Genomic DNA, 25,543 nt, shown 5'->3' with positions numbered 1-25,543 from the left:
CAAGCATCTTCTCTCTTGGTCTGTCTGGCTTCACAGCTGAGGGCCAAAAATTCTGAGTTTGAACCATCACAGTAACTCAGCTCAAGGTCCAAAATGTCTGATGAGAACATGGTCCCTCTGTCTTGATGACGCAAAACAAAAGTTGTCTGTGGTTAATTATTGGAATTTTGTCACAAATTAAAGACCCAGAGCTGCACACTGAGCCATTTGTAAAACCCTGGCTGACACTTGCAGCAGCTGATCTCTACTCGTGTGCTCTTTCCAAACCCTGCTTTTAAAGCAGGTTCCTGCGGCTCTGTACACCGGTGCAAGGGGCTGGAGGGGGAGCTCAGTTCCCAAGTGCTGATGTTTCTGGATGTGTCCCTTTGGAACAGGGGCGCCTTACTGGACGCACACGGACAAGATGGAGAAGAGGCTCCACGCCGTGCCAGCCGCCAACACCGTCAAGTTCCGCTGCCCAGCCATGGGCAACCCAACGCCGACCATGCGCTGGCTGAAGAACGGGAAGGAGTTCAAGCAGGAGCATCGCATTGGCGGCTACAAGGTAAGGGCTCACCATGGCATTTTGTGATTTTTCTTCTTGACCAAAGCTGTTAAAAAAAAAAAACCCAACCAAACAACCCAAAACCAGCCCTCCTCCCTCTCAAAAAACCCCAAAAACCTACCAAAAACTTGCTGAAGTCAACAGAAAATCTTTTAATGGCCTTGGATCAAACGTGGAAGTAAAAAGAGGTGGTTGTTTTCTGCTGGGGAAGGGTGGGTGGTTTCTTTGGCAGTTACTGAGCACTAATTATTTATTTTTTTTCTGAAATTTAAGCTTCTAGCCTAGCAGTGCAGCTAAGGATTATTTATAGAGGCGTATTTGGAAAACTAAAGACTGACTTAGCAAAGCAGATTAAGACTGTTTTGCTCTATTCAGTTTTGGCTGCATTGTTAAAAACACAGCCATCCGCTTTGGTGAGTGTAAGGCAGTTTAATAAAGGAGGCCTTGGAAGTCAAAAGTTATTATTTTCTATAGAGTTTATGGCCTGTGAAACTGAAATGGGAAGAAGAATTTGAGGGGAAAGTAACAGCAATTACTTGGAAGGGTTTGTTTGAATTTTAAATAGCTTCAGATTAGATGTCTTATTCTGAGTTGGTGGTTACTGATTAAGAGAGAGTTTTAGGGAGGCCAGCTTGCTCTGTGTGTTAGTGCACAGACCTTTAACCTCGTGGTATCTGCCTAGGTCAGGTCAGAAGTCAGGATTCGGTCATCTGATCCCTCTCCTCCAAGGAACTGGGAATGCGTGACTTCGGTGGCAAATTGCTGTTCAAGCGTGGCCATTTCTCACTCCCCTTCACCTCCTGTCTGGGTCTTCTCTCAGCAGTTTCCTCATGTCCCCGACACCTCAGCAGCTCCTCCCCCAAGAGGAGAAGTTCCTGAGGCAGTCTCCTGATGTCAGGGTTGGAATCCCCATCCTGGAGCTTGTGCTGAGCTGCTCCGAGCAGTTTGCAGTGGTTGTTAGGCACAAATTAATTGTTGTTGTTAGACACAAATTAATTGTCTTTGTTAGACAGAGCTCAATTCTGAGTCCTGAGGCTTCCCCCTAGTCCTGCACCACTGCCTGGCCCCCATGGGTGCAGTGTTTTTGGGGGGCCTTGGTTGAGCCATTGCTTTGTGAGCTGTTGGTTCAGGTCCTGCCCGGTGCACAAAATCTGTTTTCCAGTGCAGAGGACAAGCGTCAGTCTCCTTTCCTCTCTAGCTGGATTTACTGTAGAAAGTGTCAATTTTTCCAACATTTGTGTTAGCAGAGAGCAGAGCCCAGAAAGTCTCCCTGCATGAGCACTAATTATCTAAGTAGACTTTTCCATCTATGTTTGCTTACACTATAAATTTCTGTTGCTTATGAGTGTACACCTGGCAACACCTTCTGCCTTTCATAACGCTGTGGAGTGTTAATGAATTGGCTCCCATTCAGTGATTTTTGCCCTTCTCAGTGCTTTTTTAAAAACAAAAAAAAAAGCACCAATTAAGGAAAAAAAAATCCCCAACCAAACTAATCCCGTCTTGGAAAATAATAGTAACTGTTCTGGTAGTAACCAGGCTGTTATTTTGAACACTTTGCATCTGATGAAGGGGAAATGAAGATATCACTCTTGAAGGCCATGAGGGAAAATGTGTGTCTAGAGAGGCAGGATGGAGATACCTGGTGTCTGCTTTGGGAGGGGGATTTTTGGTGGGGTAAATCAGCTCATGCAGGGCTCTGTGCTGGCACTGCTAGTCTGTGTTAGGGAGCTGGGTGAGATCATTTAGAGTTGTGCCCATTAAGTGGCACAAATTAAGCTTTTTGTCATGTGTATTAAATGTATGCCATTTCCCAGGTGTGTATGTACGCTGGGAAGGAACCACAGATCTTGTTCCTAAAGCCAGCTGGATACCTGTGAAGTCTGTACCTCTAATTCCAAATCATAACTTCCTGTATCTCTTTAGTCCAAAGGAAAAAAGAGGACACACAGCTGAGGATTTCAGACTTTCCTTGTTGCTCATGAGGACATTAAATTTTAAATTATCTTGTAGGATTTACTTACCATTATCAAATCCATGTATATTCTACGTCCTGTCATTTTGAATAATCATCTTTGAAGATGAAAGCTTGTTCCCAGTGAGGGGATGTTAAAGAGTGAGGACTCCAGAACTTTTTTTTTGAGCCGCATCCTCGTCCTGTTCGAGGGGCAGGATGAAGTCACTGTGGGCTCATGCAAAATTGTACTAGAATAGAGAGAGTTGTATTTTCCTGACATCTCTATGCCAATGAACTTTTAATGAAGGAGTCCTCAGGAAGGACTGAGTCTATCAGTGTTGGTCTGTGTTTGACCAGGTGTCACAGCAGCTCATGCTAAATCTTGCACATTAGCTTATCTTGAATCTGGGTGTTGCTCTCTGCAAGGCATTTTTGCTGGAGTTATTCACAATATTTGGGATAGAAAACTGGACCCAAACCTGGCCATATCTGACAGAAGAGACAATCATCCCTTGAAGCCTTAAGGGACAAAGGGAAGGGAAGGAAAACGTGAAGCTTCCCAGTAATCCTTCAGCCACCTCTTTCCTGCTAAGAGCTGAGAAATCCCTTGGTGTATTGTTTTTATCAAAATCAGATAGTGGCCTGTAGCACTTTGTCCCTGGGACTGGGGAATGTCTTGAGTCAATTTGCACTCAGGCAGGCTAGCAGGAGGGTGTATGTTCTGGCCAAGATAGCTTCCAGGGCGGAATTCCTGCACTGTGACTAATTCTGGGTGGTGAATTTCAAAACTGATCGTTTTATGAACTTTCAATATATACCCAAGCTCCTTAAAATAAAGAGAACAGGATCAGTTATTAAATATCTAAATTCCTTTTTACTCTGATTTTTTGAAGCAATGATAACTCTTGTTTGTGCCTTTAGAGGCATTTTATATTTTCTTTGAGTTGATAATCTAAATCCTTTCTGAGACCACGGGAGCCTTTTCTTTCCTGTACACCACCCAGAAAGCAAATGCACTTCTATCAGCTGGTACTGTTTAAGCATTAACACGTATGTGTTTGCACCTATGCATTTGGATAAGCTTCATCACTGCAGTTGTCTTAAGCACATTTAAATTCAGCCAGGTAAATACAGAGTAAGAAAATTTGTCATTACAGGAACAACTGCACAAGCCTATGGCCTTTGCCAGGGGTGTTCTGTGCTTGTTCTCCTTGTCTGAGCAGTACCTTTCACAGTCTGAACTGTGCTGCTTTTGTGGATAGTTGTATTTTCAATTCTAATCCTTCTTTCCTTTGAAAAGAATATAAAATTGATCAATTTTTAGCTAAGTGATGTTTTAATGACATTATCTCTCCAGTGAAGACACACATTTCAAGACTGAACGGAACTGTCCACTGTTCTTTATGGGATACTCCAAAAGCCAGAAGTTTATATGAAAAATTCCTTGCCCTTTCCCAGTTCCCTGACCAATATTCCTTGGCATTTTGATTCCAGTTTGTTTCCCACCTCCAATCTATAACTTGAGAGTGCCGTTTGTATGCATTTGATATTGATAATTCAGTTTAAAAATTGAATCTTTTGGAGAGGTTGTTTGGAGGAATGGTTAAAACCTTGACAGAGAAGATTTCTCCCCCAGTAAAGTGCTAGAAGTGTCCATAAGTAGTCAGGAAAACACCTGGACTAAGGGATGTGGCATTTCACATAAAAAGGCCACATTACCAAAGCCTGTGTGTCAAGCTGTGTGGGTGCAGGGATGTGGATGCACTGTTGCATGTCTGAGAATGAAATGTTGAATTTGGAAATCTTCAGTGAGAGAAGAGGCTGCTCATCCCTAGCAAAGGGGGATTTTCCTGGGCTTTGCAATGCTGCACTTGTAGCCACAAAGCACTAAGCCAGCAGTCTCGTTGGATCCAGACCCCTGCCATAAATCCAGTTGTCTGACAATGTGTCATAACTGCTTTGGACCTCTACAGCAGTTGTTTAGCTTAACCCAAAGTGGCTTAAGCTGTTGTTTTGTTACAAAGATATTATCTCTGCCCATGGAGTTACAAGAAGGGAAATTGCGCAAATACTTTTTCATATTCCCATGCAGTATATCCACTTGTGGCTGTAAGTTAGTTATGTTTTCTTATTGAACATAAACAATTTCTTGTGTTTTCCTGTCAAATTAATTACCTGCAGCTTGTTTTCAGTTTTTATTTGTTTTAACTTTTGTGGAACTGTGATCTGTTCTTCCTGTTTTACAGTCAGATTGGTTAAAAACTCTTGCTCTGATTCCAAGAAGTGTGTTTTAACTTGTAATGGCAGAAAGTTCAGGCCACTTTGACCAAGTGTCCTTCAAAATAAATCACAAAGAAGTAAAATACTCAAAATATGTAGCTGTTGTATTTGTTATTTACCAACAGTTTATGACAGCAGCTCTTCCTGACCCAAACTTTGACTTTCAGAGTTGCTTGGCAGAACAACATGTTAAAATAACACTGATAAACTCTTTCTAGTTCTATAAACTTATCCCTCAACTCTTCACAGTGTGAAGAAAAAAATCAAGACATCATTTTAATTAAACCAATATAATTGTTTGACCATCACCACGAGAGGCTGAGGGGAGAAGCCTTAAGTTTGGGTGGAGATTTTGAGGCTGTGTCACACATTTCTCTAATGTTAGCTTACCATCTTCTCCTGCTGGAGTCTTGCCCACACTTTCTTTACTTTTCAGAGCCCACATGGCCAGTCATTAGCTAATATTATTAGTCCACAACTGAGCAATAAGAGACATATCCAGCTATTGAGATAATTACTAGCTGGGGGAACCAGGAAAGCCAGGAGCTGCCTATGGAGAGAACTTCTCTTCCAAGCTTTGAACTGAAGGCATTTCTACCTCCAGCAAGTGCTCTTGGCACTGGGATGTGGCTCTGTGCAGCTTTTTCTGCTGGATAAGGACCTACAAAATAGTCAGGCACGATGCAGGATTTCATAGCTATAGTTGTAATGGTGTTTTAAGAATGTATGGTTACTGGAAGTGTCACTGAATGGTCCATAAATTTTTCTGGTGTACAGCACTGAATTACTACTTTCCATTTGGCTGATTAAAATGACTGTAGCAGATTGTGTTTTATTCCATTTGCTGAAATATGTACTTTGCAGTTGAAGAATTGTACATTGCAGCTACAGAGAATGTTAAGCTTTCTGAGCACTTTGTCAAAAATGTAATGCTAAAACAAGGAATTAGTCCATAGCCAGCAAAAGGTCATTTTGGGAGCCAACTTCTGATGCAGGAAATAAATGTATGTACAGGATGGCTCTGTATCCTTCCAGTACTGGGCTGGATCCTATTTTCTGTGAGACCAAAGCCAGTGCTCCTTTGGAGTTCAAATGGGAACAGCATCAGTACCTTCAATAAATTCTGTCTGAGAGGGATTCTCTGAGATAAATGTATATCCTTATGCTCTGTTTCCATGAGGATTTTTTTCAGGCATTTTCCATGAGGCAGCATGATTCTAGGATTCATTTCTTTCTTGGGGTACCCCAAAGCAACGGGAGGTATTTGGGAGGAATCCCAAACATCACCCCTCAGTTTCTCTAAAATGTGAGCTGTGTCATTGAGCTTTTAGGAAGGGTGAAGACCTGGATGTTTAGGGGATCATATCCATCCTGTCTTGCTGATGGGTAGTTATTATCAGGTGGCTGTTTGGAGACAGATGGGGAATACCCTGAGGGTGTGCATTTACTTTAGAGTGGATTGAAAGGTAAAGCCCAGTAACACAACTGCCGCTAATTGGTGCCATCCTGCTCAGCCTGGGAGGACTGAGTGTGCACTGACATCTGCAGTGCTTGGAGCAGGGGCCAGGTAGATTTACAGCAGAGGGTGTGAAAGCTTTCACTCAGTAGCCATGCTGTCCTGGATCAAGCATAAATCATTTCAGCGTCCAGAACTGTCAGACAAGCGCAGAAGAGGCTTCCAGCTGTGGATTACACCAGGATAATTATTCAGGGAATAGTTCTTTTGGAAGGGGGAGGGTAAAACTCTGCTTGAGAAGATCCCAACGTGTCTGGTTGCATCCCCTCAGGTCCGTAACCAGCACTGGAGCCTCATCATGGAGAGCGTGGTGCCGTCGGACAAGGGCAACTACACGTGCATAGTGGAGAACCAGTACGGGTCCATCAACCACACCTACCACCTCGACGTGGTTGGTAAGTGCAGCTCTCATGGGCAGGACGCTGTTTTTCACTAATGACTTTCTCTATGAAAGCATTTGGAACTGAGCTGATACGTTCTGCGTTTATTTTGGAGATGATTGCACAGTACTCCAAAGATAAGATTTCACTGCAGAGCCAATTGCTCCATAACTTTATAATTCATCTGTCTCACTCGTGCCTGTAGGATTAATCTACCCCTGCCTTGGCAAAAAGTGTAATATCCATGTGCAATATCCACCCACAAGTTTGCCATGACGACCAAATAATACATGCTGATGCAACTTTAATCATTAGTATTACAATTTAATTATTACTTGTACAATTGTACTAACACAGACTTTAATAACTGCACTTATGAAAACTGTCAAGCAATCCTTTAGAGCCCTGTTATTATAGTATTATAGCTGAAATGATTTTTTTTTAAATTAAAAGCTAGATATTGACTTTGCAGCTAGAGCAGATCTGGAGCTTCAGGAAAGGCAGTTTTTGTTCACAGCAGTCTAACAGAAATCTAACTATATTGCAGCCTGTTGGGTGGGCTGTGAGCAGTCCCCAAAACACAGATGATAAAAATTCAGAAGTGTTTCACCTGAGGACAAATTCTAAACAGCTGTGTGAATTTTTAAGTAGTAGCAAAGCTGTGATTATGCAGGACTATTAAACACAGGCTTAATAATATTACCTTATTAATACCTAAATCCTGTTGACTTTAATAAGGCTTACAGATATTTATTTAAGTGGTTAGCTAAATTAGAGCTTGAAATCTCAGGAATAATTTCTGTTCACCTCTAGTCTTGCTGATTAGCCTTGATGGGTGTGAGCAATTTTATTGACTCTGAAGGCATTGCTGTCCAAAATAACCAGTGTGGCTTTTCTTATAGGACCTTTAGGGATCTGAGCCATGGTTTCTGAAGTATGTCTTGAATGGGCTTTGCTCTCTCCACCTTTGTGATCTGAGCATTACAAGCTCTGAATAGAGCTCTTGATCAATCACTGCTGAAAGCATAAATTTATTTGATTATTGGATGCTATTTTGGCTGGTGACAGCCCAACTCCATAGATTCTTTGTGGAATATCTTACTGTAAGTGTTATATCTTACTGTAAGGGCTTATGGGGCTTAAATATGACAAAATGTTAATTTCCCTAGTTCTTGATTGGTTTTATATGACTAAAAATCTATTCCTTGTGCATTGTTTTGGATGGTCTTTAAAAGTAGTGTCTTGTTTTGTCTGAGACCACCTAAATCTGCATAAATGCCCAAATCCAAGAGAGAACAAAGTGCCAGCTTCTTGGGTGGCACGAAAGGGAAACATTTCCAGTGAAAATGCCAAGGAGAGCTAGCCTTTGTGGAGCAGAGGAGGAGAAGGATCACTTTGAGATGAGGATGCCATCAGAGCAAAGCCCCACCACCAGCCCTTGTCCTTCAGAGCCTGTGAACCACCAGCTCACCTGTACTCGAGTTTGGGCAGTCAGCACTGAAAGCAGTGAGCATTTTCATGGCCATGGCAGTATTTTGTCACAGGGTGAGCTCTGGGTATGGTTGAGGTGAGCTGGCAAAGCCATTTTTGTTTGAACACTTGTTTAAACAGAATTTATGGAGCGTGCAGCAGCAACGGCTGCCAGGGATAGGTGTCAGTTGTAGTGAGTTGTGTTCTGCATGGTGTGGTCCTCTGCTGGCCACCTCACCCAGGGCTCAGGCTGCTTGCAGGGGCTTGCCAGGCTCTGAAAACCTTTCCTTGCTGAAATGAATCTGGTTAAAAATTCCCCTTCTCTACCCCCTCTTCGTTTTCCTGTCCCAGCCTGGTGTGTTTCATGTTGACCATAAATTTCTTCACCCATTTTTTTTTTTTTCCCCTAGCAAATGTGTTCATGGATGATGCAGTCACTTGAGCAAATATTTGTTAGAAGCCCTCTCACCTCCTCTCCTGCTTTGAGCCTTTTGAATGTCTTGCATTGAGGAATATTTTGCAGAAGTTTATTTTTCCTGGCAGTAAATTATAGTGACCTGCATGAATGAATGGAATGGTAGTAAGGATTATGTCATTTATTTAAATGTCTAGTCCTTTCCTATAGAGAGGCAGGAAAGTAAATAATGAGGTTTTCAAAAGTGATGAGAGGTTTGGGGTGCTGGGTACCCAGCTGATGGCACCCAGAGGACCCTGCTTGTGTCCTGTAAGAAATGAAACCAGAAGTCCAAAAATCAGTTTTGCAAGTCAGAACCTGAGTTTTTGGAGTCCTGAATATTTAGCAATTTCACCATTCTTTTTCTAAAATTTCATTTGATGAGTTCAAGGGTATAGTTGTGAGTCTGTTTGACAACCTGTGCATGGGAATGTGCACCTTGGATTGAGTTTAGTGTGAATCTCTCAAGAGACTGGGATTTTAACCTAAAGGGGGGTTGATGCTGGAGTGCTCAGCCATTCCTCTGTGGCTGGAGGTTTGCAGTAATTGTGGAGCATAAAATTGCTGAAGCAGTAAATTAAGGCTGGCCAGAAGGGGAAACTCTGACAGTTTTTCTAGTTGAGACAGTTCTACAGAGTTAACTTTATGCCCTTTTTTCTGTTTTCATATGAGTTTTCAGTTCCCTTTTTCTGTTTTCCTATGAATTTTCAGTTCCCACAGGGTTGTGGAGAGTTATGGATGTTTGTTTAGAGGCAATTGCCTACGTAGACCGCGTCTTACGAACTTCAGGTCATAATTTTAGGTCAAGTTCTGTGTAGAAAACTGTCAGTTGAAAGCCTCTGAAATTACTTTTCCTATATGGTTTAACTGGTTCCAGAGCTGATTAAGTGCAAGTAATAGCAAATGGTATTAAACATGGTAACATATTACACTAACATGAGCATCTGACTATATGGTGTAATGTAGAGAACCCTCTGATTATGTCACAGAGTTGGGAGGTATCCCAGCAAAAATCGTGCCAAATAGTGACACAATGCTAGTTAGGAATATGCCAATAACTTTCCAAACCTTGAACTCTTTTGACAATTAAAAGCCTGGAGCCAGCAGGGCTGAGAAGTTTTCAGTCAGAATGTAGGTGTGAAGTATTCTCATTTTTACCTTGTAATTACTTGCAAGAACTCTTAAGAGTCAGCTCAGATGGTCTTGTTCAAATTTACAGACCTGGCAAAACCCTTGCAGTGATTTTTTTTTTACAGTGGGAGTAGAAAATACAGAAGAAAAAAAAAGCAGCAAGTCATTGGCAGCCTCTCTGCTGCACAGGATACTTGTGCACAGTGACTGTGTTTGCAGGGAATGGCCCATTCAAGTTGGCCAGGATGTTCTGTGCTGGACCAAGTTACTCTTTGAATGTTTGGGATACCCCAATCAATGGCCTTTTCCTTCCTTCTCCATTTCCAAGTGGGGATTGAGGCAGGGCTTTGCTCAGGGACTCAGATGTGTTTGCAGTAGTGGCAAATGGTGGTGATACAAAACTCCACCAGGATGCTGTGAAAGGGAGAAGTCAATTTTAGCTTTTTATTAGAGTAGTACACAGAGGCTTCAATTAATACTGGATACTTATTGTCCAGGGCAACATGCCAGCACAGAGGAATTGCTTGCAACAGAAATACAGCAAGGCCAGGAGAGGGAAATGTCCCTGTCCATTTTAGAGATGAAAACCCGACCTGTGGAGTGATGAAATTTCTTGCCCTGGGTTGCACAGGAAGCTGGTGACGGAGCCAAGAAGCAAAGCTGGTCTTTGAATCCTAATCCAGTACCTTAATTAAAAGAACTTTCTTTCCCTTGTATAGCTTAGCCCATTAGCTGGTTTTTTACATGCAGCTGAAGTGCCTTTTCTCCTCCTTTGTATTTAACAGTAGGTAGAAACTTGGGTTTTTATGGCAAGCTTACTAATAGACTAACTCCATTCTCAGTACACATTTATAAAGTCATGCAACCTTGAGGGAGAAGGGCTGAAAACGATGTGGTTTTCACTTATGAGTTGCATTGTAGTGAATCCTGGTTGTAGGAAGCAACGTGGGAATGCAGCCACTGAGACTTGTATATAATTAGATCACTCTTGGATGGCAATTATTGCTGGAGTACAATTTCAGCAGCAGCAGTTCTGTTTGAGCATGGAGGAGCTAATTGAATTTGGGTTTTAACGGCAGAAGAGAAAGAAGGTTACTCTTTGAGCAGCCCTGCTCCAGGTAGCCATTTCTGCCCTATTTAATGTTGTCATCCTGGGAGACAAAAGATGGTTTGGTTTCAGGTGAAGTTTGCCACATTACCTCATTTAGTGGGATTTATAAGCAGCTGCTATAGCACAACACCTCTACAAAGAATATATGATGACCCTGCTATTTGCTATAAAAATGAATATGTTGCAAATATATTTTTTTTCCAAAAGAAGCTCCTTTTCAGCCAGGTTAGCAGTACTTCAAACAGTTCCTAATTTGCCTAATAGCCATGCCTTTGACTCTCTTTGCTGAGGAGTGAGCTCCAGGAGTGGCAGAGCACCACACAGCTGCCCCCATACAGTAATTCATATTTTCATATAAAACCAGTGTGAGAGTAACTTCTCACCCAGAAAGCATTTTAAATGACTCTCAGTTTAAAGCTTGTGCCTAAGAAATCTCATGTATGAGTGATTTTACTATACAGAAAAAAACTTTTATTCTGAACTCTTGGTGGGTTTAGAGGATATATTTTAGTATATTATAAGACATCCTATTTGCTATAGGATAAATTTTGTTCTTGTTTCTTTTATGGCACGCCGTTAAAAATCTTACTAAAATGGAATCGACATTTTGCTATTGGTTCTTCACTGTTTATGTTTCCCTTCATTTAGACAGAAGGAAAAACTTCTGCTTTTGCTTCTAGTCAAGTTTTATTTTTGGACTTTCATGTGCTCTCCCAGTCTCTAGCTGCGAACATGGCATGAGCACATATTTTTTTTTTTTAAAGACATGTTTCCATTTTGTCATTCCCAAATTCATAGAAACATATGGATTGTTGTTTGCCTTTTGCTGAAGCTTGTTGAAATAAAGTTCAGAATTAGTTTGACTCCAGTACAGTTCTCCCCTTAATTTCCAAAGAATTGTTTTTAGGATTCAGGTTACATACGAAAAAAGGAACTGACACCAACTCAATAACATGCCTTGGGTGTTGCATCATTAATGTCTGGCAGGAGTTAAGGGCAGGTATTACAACCAAGCCTAAACTTGCATTTCTGGCAGATGTTCTTGTAGTTGTTGACTGGCTCTTTACAAGGACAAGCTTTGGCTTGACGTCTTCACCCCGGCGCTCGCGGCACGGGGCAAGATGAGGCAGGGACAGAAAGCGCGAAGGAATCCAGGCTGATGCCTGCCCTCAGGTATCTGGTTAGGCTGAGAGGGAAGATGCTTTTATTTAATGTACTGATAAGCCCAGAGTGTGGACTTTACACCTGGCACCAGGCTTTTGGCAAGGTGTGTGCATCTCAGGAGGAATTACGCAAATTGTTTAGCGCTGGGGGCTGTGCGGTTTGCTCCTGAAAACAAAGCCCACACTGTGACGGTTCAGCTCAGGCAAAATGAAAGCTTATGGGTTCCCCCCTCCACTTCCTTAATAAGGTAAAAATATTCCAACCCTGTAGTTTTATAGCATTAAAGCTTCTGATTTCATTGGAGTAGTCTGGCTAAATTACATTTTATGGACAAATACTGGTGTCATTACTTCATCTGCTGGGTGAACAGTGAATTTGTCATGTTTGGAATGCTTCCTGCAGAGTCTGCTGGGGAGGACTGGTCTCCCTGTCCCACTTTCTGTCTTATTACAGCCCCAAGGCAGTTATTTCTCTTTCTTTTGATGAGTGATGAACAGGATATGGTTTCAGCTCTGTTATTATAATTTTTAATCGTGCCTTCTAATTTGTGTTGTATCCTGCTTGTGGAAGTGCAAGTAGGAATTTGCAGGAGTTGTCTGAAGATGCAAACACAGGACCGTTGCCTTGTTAATGTGCAGTTGGCACGTGTCAAAAGCCATATCTGTGCCTAGTAGGAGGGGCTTTCTGACCTGATCCAGGCTTTTTTCACAGCTTTATTAGTGAAAAAATGGAAGTGTAATTGGCAGTAAATTGGCAAAACTATCTCTTAAAAATACAGAAAAAAACCCCAAGCTAAAAAAATTATTATGAATATAGAAAAGTTGTACATGAACTGTGATACAAGTTGGATGATGACATATAAAAGACAAACACAAGGTTTACAATCCAGGAGAAAAACAAAATTAAGGGCTGTTACCAAGGTGAGAGGAATCTGGCAGTAGAAAAACATGGACAAATCAGTAAAATGTAAAATTTTGTGTCTAATGAAGAAAAGGGTTGCACCTAGGATGTTGGTATTGGTCTCTCCTTTCTCTGCTCTGCAGACCACTCTGTGTGACCTGACATCCAGAGGTGGCTGTGATTTACAGCTTTTGAGGGTTTTAAGCCATTATGTCATCTTTGGATTGCTACCGTTCCTGTGGTGCAGCTTCCCCAGCTGTTGTTCCATTTAAACATAAAAAAGCACATTAAAAATCAGAGCTTGGTAAACACGATTGAATATTGAACTGCTCTGTAAATTTAAGATACTGAGTTTATTTTTTTCAGATTGCTCTTTGAAAGGTAGCATGAATATGTTGAAAGTTTTGACTTTTCATGAAAGTAAAACACTGATGCTGTCAGAGATTAGCAAAGGGAAGAACCCAACATGACAGTGTACTAGTTGGAATAAAGTAATTTATCATTTTTACAAGATGCCTATAAAAGTCTAAAATGACATATACTTTTAGGGGATTTTTAATCACCATCACAAATAAGGTGATCAAAGCATCAATTGTTTTGTGTATTCTGCATTTATAAGTGAATCTCCATGCATCCCTTAGTGTTTATACCTGCAGCCCTGTTTCTGCTTTTCATTTGGATTATGTGCATTACCAAGCAACATAATTTCATTGCAGCAGTTGCTTTCCTTTGATATTTGTGCACCTAGGGTATTTATGAGCATGCCTATGTCTATATTTGAGCGAATATCCCAGCAAATGGGTTTTACTGCCCCAACTGCTCTTCAGTGACATTTCTCAGAAAGCAGCTCTGGCACCTGCTGCTCAGCCAGGGGCTGTTGGTGGTGCTCCTGTCCCTGCTTCCTAGGAAGTTGTCCATTTTTGCTGAAAGGCAGGAAAATGGGAGTGCTGGAATGGTGTGGATTATCCCCAACAGGCAACCAAGCCCCACACAACTCTTGCCATGGGAGAGAGAATCAGAAGGGCAGAACTGAGGACTCATGGGTTGAGATAAGAGTAGTTTAATAATTTAAATGTAATGGTTAAAATGAAAAAGAAAATAAGGATAAGAGAGAGAGATAAAACTTGAGAAAGTCAAGTGATGCAAATGAAAAACAGTTGCTTGCCACTGACTGACCAGTGCTCAGCCAGTTCCTGAGTGGCTCCTGGCCAGCTTTCCCCACAATTTATGCACTGAGTATTTGGTCTGGAGTATCTCTTTGGTCAGCTGGGGTCAGCTGTCCTGGCTGTGTCCCTCCCCAGCTCCTTGTGCCCCCCACTTATCCCCCCTGGCAGGGCAGCAGGAGGAGCTGACAGGTCCTTGGCTGGATGTGAAAGCTGCTCAGCAACCACCAAACCATCAGTGTGTTCTCAACTTTATTCTCATCCTTGATCCAGACAGGGCACTGTACCAGTGCTAGGAAGAAAATTACCTACCCCAGCCAGAATCAGGAAAAGAGCTGTGGAAAGTTAATAAATCAGCTTTGTAGTTCTGGAGCACCAAGTCTGTGTCCAAGCGTGGCCAGCCTGTGAACGCTGCTGCATCTTGTGAAATGTACTTGGATTTACCCAAAGTACTGGAAATAAAATGACAAATATGTATAGTCAGGGTCTTCCCATGAGCAGTGTTCAGCATCTGAAGTGGATTGTGTGTTGCAGAAGGGAATGTGATGCTGATGGAGAGATGTCTCCAAACTTCACCTCCAGGGAAGGGAAACCCAAAGGGCTCAGTGAGGGCTGACACAGACATGTCATGAGGCTGAGCCAGGACTGTCCAGCACTTAAATTCTGGCTGCTGGAGCTTCTTTTCTGCCCTGAGACCTGCACAGTCACTATGGTCAGTCAGCTGCTGGTTGGCTGTGTCTAGCAGGGAGCTGGGGAAGGGTGAATTCCACAGTGCTTCCAATAATTTCACACCTGCATTGCTCAATAGAGCAAGTGTGCTGTGTAAGAAAAGGGGGGAGAGAAGTGTAGAAATGTAAGGAGTGCTTTTAAAGCTTTACATAATCTTTTCCATTTTACTTTAAAGGCAGAGCTGTTTTCAGGCAAGGGAATTTGGCAGATGAGAAATCTGTAGCTGGATCACAATACCAGCAGAAAGAATAACTCCCCCTGTGTGCTTTATGGCATCACTGGGTGCTCTGGTGAGCTAAAGCCACTGCAGCTGGGAGAGGACATCATCCCTGTGGGAGGGATGCTGTGTGCCAGGCATGCAGTAAACCTTTGGCAGAGCCTACTGGAGAGCCCATTCCAGTGATGCTGGACCCAGCATTGTCTCTGGTTATTATACAGCAGCTGAGTGCTGGGAGCTGTGCACAGTACAAAGGATGATACCTCTGGGTGTAAAAATTAATGCAGTCTCTGGGAACAGCCAGAACAATAAAATTTTACCACTTGTCTGTGAGAAGTCACAAGCTGTTTTTCATATTCTCTTGTAGCCTTTTTCTTTTAGGGTACCCTGAAAAGAATATCAATGAAAATTGTAGCCTCTCATTGTTCTGTTTGCCATAATTTTTTCACACTAAAATAAGGCCTCTCCACCCTTTGTTCAGACATGTATGAAGCATTTGCTTATGCATGCACAGCGTGAGGGACACTGCAAGGGAGCTCCAAGATTAGTGTTGTACAACTCTTGCTGCTATGATTTTTTCTGCTCCTTGGGGCTGATGAAGCCCACGTTGTCAGCCTGACAATAGGGCTTTGCTTTTAAGGACAAACTGGTCTTAAAACCCTGTTGATAATTTAATGTTTTAAAACAAGAGCATTCATGTTTCCTGCCGTAGCCTCAGGCTTGCTGGATGTCCCTGTCTCTTTTAACCCTCAGATATATGTGTGATTTGAAAGAACTTTAACTAGAAAGGACTATTAACTAGTTCTGATTCTGATTTTTAGTTTTTTTTGGTACTGTTTTCATTGACATCAGTGGGCTTTGTATCAAGCCAAATAGGTCAGTCTTGCTTGCTGTCTCTTCCCCTGTGAGGAAGAGGTGTAAAGGTGTGCAGAGATGGATTTTTTAGCTAAAATGCAGATAGGACAGAGAGCTGAAGCTCTGCTGTAGAGCTATCCAAGGAGACAGATGGGTAACATCAGTGGGAGCTTTGCCTGCTTGGGAAACAGTGCCATTACTTAAAATTAGAGGTGAAGGTGGTGAAGCCAAGGACAAAGAGTTTGAACACACCTGCTTAACTTCTGTAAAGATTTTTAAAAGGCACTGCCTTTAACTTGGCTGGCCTTGGTGAGTAGAAGGGCTTGAGTGTCTCAGGGAGGTTGGATGGAGTGGCAGAAGTTTTGCTATGGGTTCTGCTTTGAAATATGTGACAGAACTTTAATCTTTAGCATTAGAATTTTTAAATAATGTTCAAATGTTTAACTTCTTGTGAAAGGATTCAGTGACAGCAGGGATATGTGGAGTCTGGTTCCCTGCTGTCTCACTCCGTGCTGACTGCTGGTACTGCCCAAAAACCAGAGCAGAGCTGGGTGAGAGACAGAGCAGCAGCAAGAAGTGCCTCAAATTTGTGTAAAGGGCTTCTAAATTAAAGGACAAAGGGAGTTTAGATAATGGTGATGGAGGCTGGCCCCAGGTCACTGTGCCAGGCTCACTGGAGCTCCAGCTGCAGCAATGCCCCTTTGAGCTTTGGCCACCAAAATGATTTCTTCAAGTAGTGTTGGGCCATAGGAAATGCTGCACATGGACACTCCTGCTGTACTGGGACATGGAGTGGCATGAGCCATTTATTGGCTTATTTATTTATTAACCAGTGTTAAAAGATGCCAAAATTTGTAAGGTGTGATATCATCAGTACTGGTAGTGCTGTCTGATCCATGAGCTGTTCTGCAAATCTGCATGAGAAGCTCCTGTTCTTAATCAAGGGTTCTTGCCAGGGATGGTCTTTATCTCTTACTGTTTGTGACAGTGATGTTAATCCTTCCAGCCTTCAAGCATCTTGTGATTTTGCAGTTTAGGAGGACAGCATCATCCCTAACTTGCTGTGGGCTCTACCTTGGCATGGAGGCCCAGAGAGGGGTGGCACTGCTGGAGAGGGCTCTGGGTGTCCCAGAGATGGGTGACACTGCTGGAGAGGGCTCTGGGTGTCCCAGAGATGGGTGACACTGCTGGAGAGGGCTCTGGGTGTCCCAGAGATGGGTGACACTGCTGGAGAGGGCTCTGGGTGTCCCAGAGATGGGTGACACTGCTGGAGAGAGCTCTGGGTGTCCCAGAGATGGGTGGCACTTCAGTGGAAGTGGTGGGAAAGTGCTGCTCGTTGGTGAAGATGAAACACAGGGGGAGGAATGGTTCAGTCCAAGCCTGCAATGAAAAGGCTGTGGTTAATTTTTTTTAAGGCTTGCAACTCAATCTTGCAAGTTTACAATGTGAAGCCAAAGCCAATGCAAGAGGCTGTGATTACAGTCTGGCCTAAAATGCTGGAGGATGCTTCTGAGACCCGTAATTTACAGCATAATTAGCATCTTCCAAAGCAACAGATGTTGCAGCTTCTGAGGGAAGGTGCCTGGGAGTGGATTGTGTTTTCTACAGACAGGGTCCAGGCTGCTGCTGAATATTTCCCAGGCTTGGAGTCAGGCAAAATAAGCAACTGGAGCTGAGGGTGCTGTGCTGACCAGGGCAAGAAGAGGGTATGGCAGGTCTGTGTTTTCAGTGACAGCTGGAACTACTTCATTTCTCATTCAGTGATGACTGAATGCACAGAACCTCTACCAGGGGCTGTTGATCCAGAACTGGTGCTCAGAGGCATCATCTGAGGGATCCCCCTGTAGCTGCTCAGTGGCAGCCATCAAGATGAGTCCTTAGAAGTCAGTAACATTTCAAAACTGTGATTGGAGGCTCTGATAAATGTGTCTAGCTAAAAATTAGGTAATTTTTTTCTCCCTCACTTCCACCCTTAATTGAGGATCTCTCCATTGTCCCCAGAACTCATGCTTGGTCTTGCATTTGCTATTAAGCTTTTATTTTTCCAGCCCACACTTGAATCACGCATTTGCAAGGAGAGGAAACAAGCACATTGAAAAGCAGAAAATGAGAGTAGTTTTCATTTTCTTGTTTTCAATGAATCGGATGCCTTATGCAAAGCCCATTGAGTTCCCTGTGAGTTTTCCCCCTGACTTCAATGGGCTTTGGCTCTGGCTTTTAGCTCCCGTGAAAGGTCCTGAACTGTCTGTGCTGGGGTGACGAGGAGCCTTGGAGAGACGATTCCCAGAGCTCTTCTCAGCCCCTGGCACAGCCAGGTTGCTAAGGAGACTTGGCCTGGCCAAGTCCTGGAGCTCCCCCCTTCCGGGGTTATTGTCTGCTGTCCCTGCCAAGGCTCTCTGGTGGCAGCAGTGCCACTCTCTCAGCCACAGTCCCTCTCCAGTGGCCTCTGACAGCAGCAATTCCTGCCCTGCATCTCCCCTGTGCCGCGTGCTTGGCCAGCAGCCTCCCTTGCCATGGCTGCTCCATCCTGCTCCAGGGATGGATGGGCTCGTGTCTGCTGGCCTCCCTTGGCTCTGAGAGTTGGGCTTTGGCCCCGGTCACCCACCTCCACACCCCAGCATCTTCACCTCCTATGGTTGCATCACTTCCCTCCTCTTCTCTTCCCTTCTCTTCTCTTTTTTATCTTTTAGCTTTTCTCTTTTATCTTTTTTTCTCTCCTCTCTTCTCCTCTCTTCCCCTCTCTTGTCCGCTCTTGTCCACTCTTCTCCTCTCTTCTCCTCTCTTCTCCTCTCCTCTCTTCTCCTCCTCTCTTCTCCCTTCCTTTACCCTGCCCAGCAAAAAAAATAAATGCAAATAAAGCCAAGATGGGGAAGAGTTGAGTCCCTTTTTTAGGAATCCTCTCTTCAGGGGCTTAAATTCCTTAAGGAGCCAGTTCTCAGGATTCCTTGTGAAGTGTGTAGTCTCCAACAATCATTTCCAGTAGCAGGACAGGCTCCCACCATCTCTAGGAGTCCTGCAGTGCTTGGAACTTCCTGGGGAGCTCCTTCCATTGTGCCAGCTTTTTTTTTTTGGAACTTGGAATTTTCCAGCTTTCCTGCATTCTTTGTAGTTTTATCTCTTGGAGGGAGGTATTTTGAAGTTTTAACATTAACAAGCTAAATGACAGTTTCCTCTAAGCCTTTTGGGCAAGGTCTCTTTGTCAGTCATCCCTTCAGATAGCGACTCTGTTTGCCTACAGATAAGTGAGCAGAAATGCTCAAGCCCTGGGCACTTTTATGGTGGTGTAAAATTTAGGTGCTTGTGGCCTTGAATCTGATATATCTCATGTGAGCCATCATTTTGACTCTATGTTTTGTAGATAACTAATTCCTCAGATGGGGAGGATGTTGGTTTTGTATCTAAACTGCAAGCTGGTGTCTGTCTCTTATGGTGGGAACCAGAATGAAGCATGTTGGACGTGATTTTCTGGATTATAGCATATGTTTTTGACTTGATTTTATAACAAATTGTGTCATCAGTGAGATTGTAACACTAAAATGTCAGTGTTCAGGCAGCATATATTTATTTCTCAAGGTGTTTCTTCAATATTAATGAACAAGAGGAATAGTGAAATCGGACTCCAGAGCTATGAGATTTGTTGCCAGCTTGTTTGGTATGAAAATATTGTTTAAATAACTAGAGATGTATATGGTCACAGTGTTTTAGTGATGATCCTGATTATAATTATTCAGTAATGATAATATCACTTTCAGCAGCATCAAAGATTTTTTTAAAGGCTACTTTGACTCATTTGCTGGTGCTCAGTAAAAGGGAACACACTGTTTCCATCTAATATTAGTGCAGCTAGCTGTTTGAGTGATGATATCTGCTTACAAATGTGCAGCTTGTATTTTAAATGCTGAATAGTGATGTGAGATTTATGAGTATGGCTTTGACAGTACCTGTGCTTAACAGAGTCCTTAGATGTGTGTGGGTTTGCAGAGAAGCAGGATAACTTCTGCATGTTTTTGGATAACATCCTGAAATGAGTATTTCCAGGAGAAGGTGCTGAACAAAATTAAGCTTGGTCATTGGTAATTAGTGTAAGTTTCTTTGTAGCTGTTTTCCCCAATCCTGAGTGTATTTTGTGGGCTCTTTGGAGCCCAGGTTTGCCATGAAGCCCTGCTGGATTTGCATGGTGATGGTTTTGTTCTCCTGTGCTGTTTGCCTGTGTGGGCGCAGGAGCACTCCCCTCTGCTGAAGTGGAGGAGTTGGTGAACACTGATCCATGTGGGGGAGGGCAACAAAAGTTTATTTGTAACACATTTGCCTTTAGAGAAGAAATTTCACAAACATACATACTCATCCATATGCACACACTTTAATTTTTTTTTAAATTAAATTAGGGGCCAAGAGTGTGAGAACTCTGCTTTTAGTCCTTTGCTTTGCCTCCTCTTTTTTGGTAGAGGAAATGCTTGACAGTCATCAATAAAAGATTAAATCATTGATGGCTATCAGGATAAACTAAACACATCTCTGTGTGGATGCTGGCATAGTAGGAACTTTTCCAAGATGTTTCAGGCCTCATTCTCTGGTTTGTTAAAGGGCAGAGAATAAGGTCACAAAGGAAATCAAACCCTGATGTGGAGAAATGAAACATGAGGCCTACTGACTTCTAAAAAACATTTTAAATAACATTCTCTAAGGTTTCATTTTATACCGAAGGCAGCTGTAATAAGTTTTGGAAGATGGTGTAAGGTTTCTATTAAAGAGAGATTTTTGCTTGCTGGTTTTGTACCCAAATGAAGGAATGAGGGAGATGGAATTAGAGCTTATTTAGTATAAGGTGAGAAACTAAAAGTTCTCTCCAGAACCGTAAAATAATAATTTATATGTTCTACTGCAATTTACAAATTAAAAAATATGAAACTGTTCCTAGATCTCCAAAAATGACACACATAGCCATGGAATAATTTAGTAACTGTATTGCAAATGCACTTTTGCCACAAGTAAAATAAGACTGCTGCTTTGTAGTGTGCTGCCAGCATAGCCTCAGTGAATAAATTCCCAGTAGATGTTTGCTGCATGCCAAATATATTGGACTGTATAAAAGATCCCATTGTTCAATGGCATCATTATTTGCTATTATACTCACAATGTTTGCTTGTGAAACAATTTATTGGAGACAAGTATGTTTAAGAAGGAACGCTTGGTTTGAAATTCAGCTGATTTGGCTTGTAATGTCAGAGCTTTTACAGTATATAGCCTCTAAAAATAAATATTTAGGTCTGCTGTTTTTTACTCATCTTTGAAAGAATTCCTGGAGCAGGGGAGAATGGGGAGCTGAGGCTGAGGATTGCCAGTGAGCATTTCACTTCTGATTCACAGAATTGTTTAGGTTGGAAAAGCCCTCTGAAATCATTGAGTCCAACCATTGACCCAGCACTGCCAAGGCCACCACTAAACCACGTCCCCAGGTGTCACATCTACACACATGATTTTTAGATTCCCTCCCTGGGCAGTTCCAAAGCTGGGCAACCCTTTTGGTGAGAAAATTTTCCCTGATAGCCAATCCAAACCTCCCCTGGCACAACCTGAGGCCATTTCCTCTCATCCTGTCACTTGTCACCTGTCACCTGTGAGAAGAGCCTGACTCCCACCTGGCTAAAACCTCCTGTCAGGGAGTTGTAGATAGCGAGAAGGTCCCTCCTGAACCTCCTTTTCTCCAGGCTAAAGAACCCCAATTCCCTCAGCTGCTCCCCAGGAGAGGTTGACTGAAAATGTGTGAGAAAATGCTTATGCATGGGCATAGATTAGAAGCTGAATTGGCTCACATTAAATACACCTCAGTTTTCCAGAGAACTCTGTATTTGCCTGTGTTTTGGTGAGAGTAAGAAGGAAGCAGTGTTTCTGCTGCTGTGTCTGGGTGAAGCAGAGAGCAGTGGTGGTGGTGGTGGCACTGATTGGAGCATTTTAGGATGTTGAGCTGCATTTACGCATTTTTCACGCTGAGGCTTCTGCTGCTACTTTTGACAAATTCCTTTTAGTTTATTTTAACATGTTTTAAATCAATAATTATCCAAAATTAATCAATAATATTTCTTCTAAATGTGTGTCAATACTATTTCTTCTTAATCAAAAACAATCAATTAATTAATCAAAATTAATCAACAGTATTTCTTCTTAATGTGTGGAGGTCTAGCTGAGTCAAGGCGTTTTAGAACTCAAGAGGTAACTTAATTATTGTAGCTTAAAAAAACCCAAAAAGAGGTATTTTACCTAATTAGGGCTGAGTTAAACCATGGAAAACGAGCAAAGTGTTTAAGCAGGGTTATTTCCCCCCCTCCCCACAAATAGCTATTCTTTAAATTACAAGTGTAGCACTCAAGCCATCTCCTTTGAACTGCAGGTTTTGTTACACGCTTTGGCTGCGGTGTTATTTCGGAGGAGTCAGCCAACAGGCTTACAGGGCTTTTTGGCCGGGGTTCACTTACAGTTTTCTTGGCAGCCCTGCTTATTTATGCGTCTTTATTTCTCTCTCTCTCCCTCCCTCTCTCTCCTTCTCCACCGTTCCCTGCTGGAGCAGAGCGCTCCCCGCACCGGCCCATCCTGCAGGCGGGGCTCCCCGCCAACGCCTCCGCCGTGGTCGGGGGGGATGTGGAGTTTGTCTGCAAGGTCTACAGCGATGCCCAGCCCCACATCCAGTGGATAAAGCACGTGGAGAAGAACGGCAGTAAATACGGGCCAGATGGGCTGCCCTATCTCCAGGTTTTAAAGGTGAGGCTTTGCAGGTGCCGGCAGCGGTGGTGCCTTCTTTAGAGCGTGGTGTAAATCCAAGGATTTCAAGTTCTGAGCTTCTTTTGAAAGTGGAGATGTTTATGTTAGAAGTGAAATGATGAGTTAGATAAACATTTGCTTGTCTGAATGCTAACTGTGCAGCTTATAGACACTGTTTTGCTCCTTATTACTTCCATGAAAAGTCCTTCGTATCTGAATGTTTCAGGCATGACTTGTTCAGAAAAAAAATGAAAATCCTTCTAAAAAACATCATCAACATGTTTGTATGGGTAGAAAGCATCCAAAATATACCTGGGACAGTCTACTCCATTTCTTTCATGTTTCTTCAGCCTCTTGATTTCAAAGAAACATGGCAGCTGCTGCCAAAAGCTTGCTGGAGGACTGGGCTGTCTGGATGCTGAGCCTGCAGAGATGTCTGGTTTGGAGCAGTGTATTGGTACTGTCATTCCTACCAGTTTGGAGCAAGCCTGACCAGGGGAAATGAAGCTTTCCAAGCTGGGTGGCATTGCCAAAACTCTGACAGGCCAGCTCTGTACCTGCTTGTCCCATGCAGTACCTGCCCAGGTGGATTCCTTTTTCCCTCACGCTGCTGTTCTCTAACTCCTCGTGTGATGCTGCGGATGTACGAAAACCAAACAGCAACAACCAAAAGAAAAAAAAAACCCCAACAATAACAAAACCCCCAAACCCTTCAATGTTTAGAGGCCGATGTGGAATATTCTGGTGACGTGTTGGTGGTGGGACCATAGACAGATTGGTGTCCATTCTGGGCAGCAGTGACCTTGTTCTCCTGTGTTATTGGTCTGTTCTAGCACTCGGGGATAAATAGTTCCAATGCTGAAGTGCTGACACTGTACAATGTGACAGAGGCGGACGCTGGAGAATATATTTGTAAGGTCTCCAATTATATAGGGGAGGCCAACCAGTCTGCCTGGCTCTCTGTTCTGCCAAGTGTACAAGGTAACAACGTTTTTTAAAGCAAGCTGGAAAAAATGGTGCTTTGGGAGACTGCAGGCAGCTTGTAGGATACTCTCTGGCCTTGGTGGTATATGTGTAATCCTCCTTTGGTGATGCAGCTGGTGTTACACCAGCAGCCATGGAAAAATTCCCACAATATTCTCTGTACCAGAAGCACTGCTTTGGTTTCTGTTTGCTGATCTTTATTCTCTCTTTGGTGTCTTTGTGTCTCTGTGTGTGTTGGACAGTTTTGTTGCTAATTCTGCATACTCTGCAGTTCACACAGAGGGTACTCCTTGAATAATGTAATTACAGCCTAGCAGTGTGTATTTATATATACACATAGGTGTGCATATGTGTGACCTGTTCACATAAAAACCCCCTGGAGCACAAGTCAGGTCAGTTTAGTCACTGTGACTGTGCAGGTGGGAGGATTTTTCCAGGTCTTACTCACCCATTACTAACTGGATTTTACTCAGCAGTAACAATAAAGACAGGCAACCCTGTGACTGCAACCCACAACTAAATTTACCTCCAAATTGTCCAGTAAAAAGGTATTTATTTCCTGATTGTGTATTTCAAAGTAACATTTTTGAATAGCAGAGATCAAAGGTAGCAAACATTAATTTCTCTAATCCTCCATCACTGAGATCTTGATGCTGATGCCCTGATGTGCCCATCTTGGGGAAGCTGGGAAGTTCCTAAGATCTACTCCATTTGTATGAGTTTGGATAATCACTGATACTTGGATTGGTGCACAATGTCAAGCAACAAGTCTGGAAGATGACCAGTAAAAACCACAAAACGTGCAGAGTTTTTGCTCCCCTCGATCTTTAAGCTGTAGAAAAATATGTTTTATTTTCATCTCCTGGTTCTCAAACCTTTGAAGTATTTTCTGTCCTACCTGCGAGAGCCACAACTGAACAAGATCTCTGATTTTTGAGCAAGAGATGGGATACTTTCCACTGTGTTTCTAGGCAAACCATCGAATATTTCCAGATTTGAGATTTAAACAAGATTTGGCAACTCTTCACAATGTACAGTAGTAGTTACTACTCAAAAATGTAGTGCACTGGGTGATGCAAGGATCATACAATCTAAGACAGCTACTAGGTTGTCTTTTGGAGCAGAATTCACCCCTTTTTTACCATTTTAGAGTATGCTTTTGTGGTAAATTCTTTCCGCTGAAACAGGTCTTTACACGTGAAGGATCCCACATTCTGTCCTGCTTTGTTTTCTCTTTGTTTTTCTTTCAACTTTCTCTTGTCATAAAAGAAGAAGGAAAAAAAAAAGATTTGTGGGTGAATTTTTCCATGTCTTTTGATTGCATGCATGTTTAGGTGGTGAGTTTAGGTCTGGTGAAGGGTGTTGATTACTTTCTGAGGTGAGCTGGGACCTGTTGGTAAACGCCTTTTGGATGAGGGATTGTGGATGGGGAAGGAGCTTTGCATCTCTCCACCTCTGCCTTTACCAAGTGCAAAGCCCTGTGGCTCCACCTCCCTATCCACAAAAATTCTCTCAGTGTCTAGCTTTTTCTCTTGCTTCCCTCTTGTTTTTTTTTAGGCTGCCGGTGTTAACACCACGGACAAAGAGATTGAGGTTCTCTATATACGGAATGTAACTTTTGAGGATGCTGGGGAGTATACATGCTTGGCGGGTAATTCTATTGGGATATCCTTTCACACTGCATGGTTGACAGTTCTGCCAGGTATACACTGCTCTCTTTCTGTGGTTTTTCCTCTTTTTTTTCCCCCCCTCCCCTTGTTCATTGCTGCAGAATTAGCACGGCTTCTGTCTCAAAAAAAAAAAAAAGGACTTTTACAATGATTTTGGTTTTTTAAGCCAGTTGTCTCAAGCCAGTGAGTTGTTCTGTCACATGTTTGCAACTCCAAAAAGCAAACAGCAACAACAACAAAAAATGGTGTGGGGTGTGTGGCT

The 25,543-nt window shown here is 42.7% G+C and overlaps 1 protein-coding gene across 9 annotated transcripts in view; it reads left to right on the top strand.

The window, feature by feature from the left end:
• FGFR2 (fibroblast growth factor receptor 2) overlaps nt 1–25,543 on the top strand; it is a 75,141-nt gene that overhangs the window by 22,731 nt on the left and 26,867 nt on the right. For 4 of the 9 annotated variants that reach the window (XM_031059871.1, XM_031059869.1, XM_031059868.1 and 1 more), the window contains 4 exons: nt 375–544; nt 6,569–6,692; nt 22,437–22,627; nt 23,461–23,608. In XM_031059871.1, the coding sequence (XP_030915731.1) occupies nt 375–544; nt 6,569–6,692; nt 22,437–22,627; nt 23,461–23,608 (633 nt within the window). Of the gene's footprint in view, nt 1–374; nt 545–6,568; nt 6,693–22,436; nt 22,628–23,460; nt 23,609–25,168; nt 25,314–25,543 lie in introns of all 9 variants that reach the window. The other 5 variants (XM_014308425.2, XM_031059870.1, XM_014308426.2 and 2 more) reach the window with 2 other exon arrangements.

The sequence above is a fragment of the Geospiza fortis genome, unplaced genomic scaffold (genome assembly GCF_000277835.1).
Source record: "Geospiza fortis unplaced genomic scaffold, GeoFor_1.0 scaffold452, whole genome shotgun sequence".
NCBI lineage: Eukaryota > Metazoa > Chordata > Aves > Passeriformes > Thraupidae > Geospiza > Geospiza fortis.
This window is presented reverse-complemented; position numbering and strand designations above follow the sequence as displayed.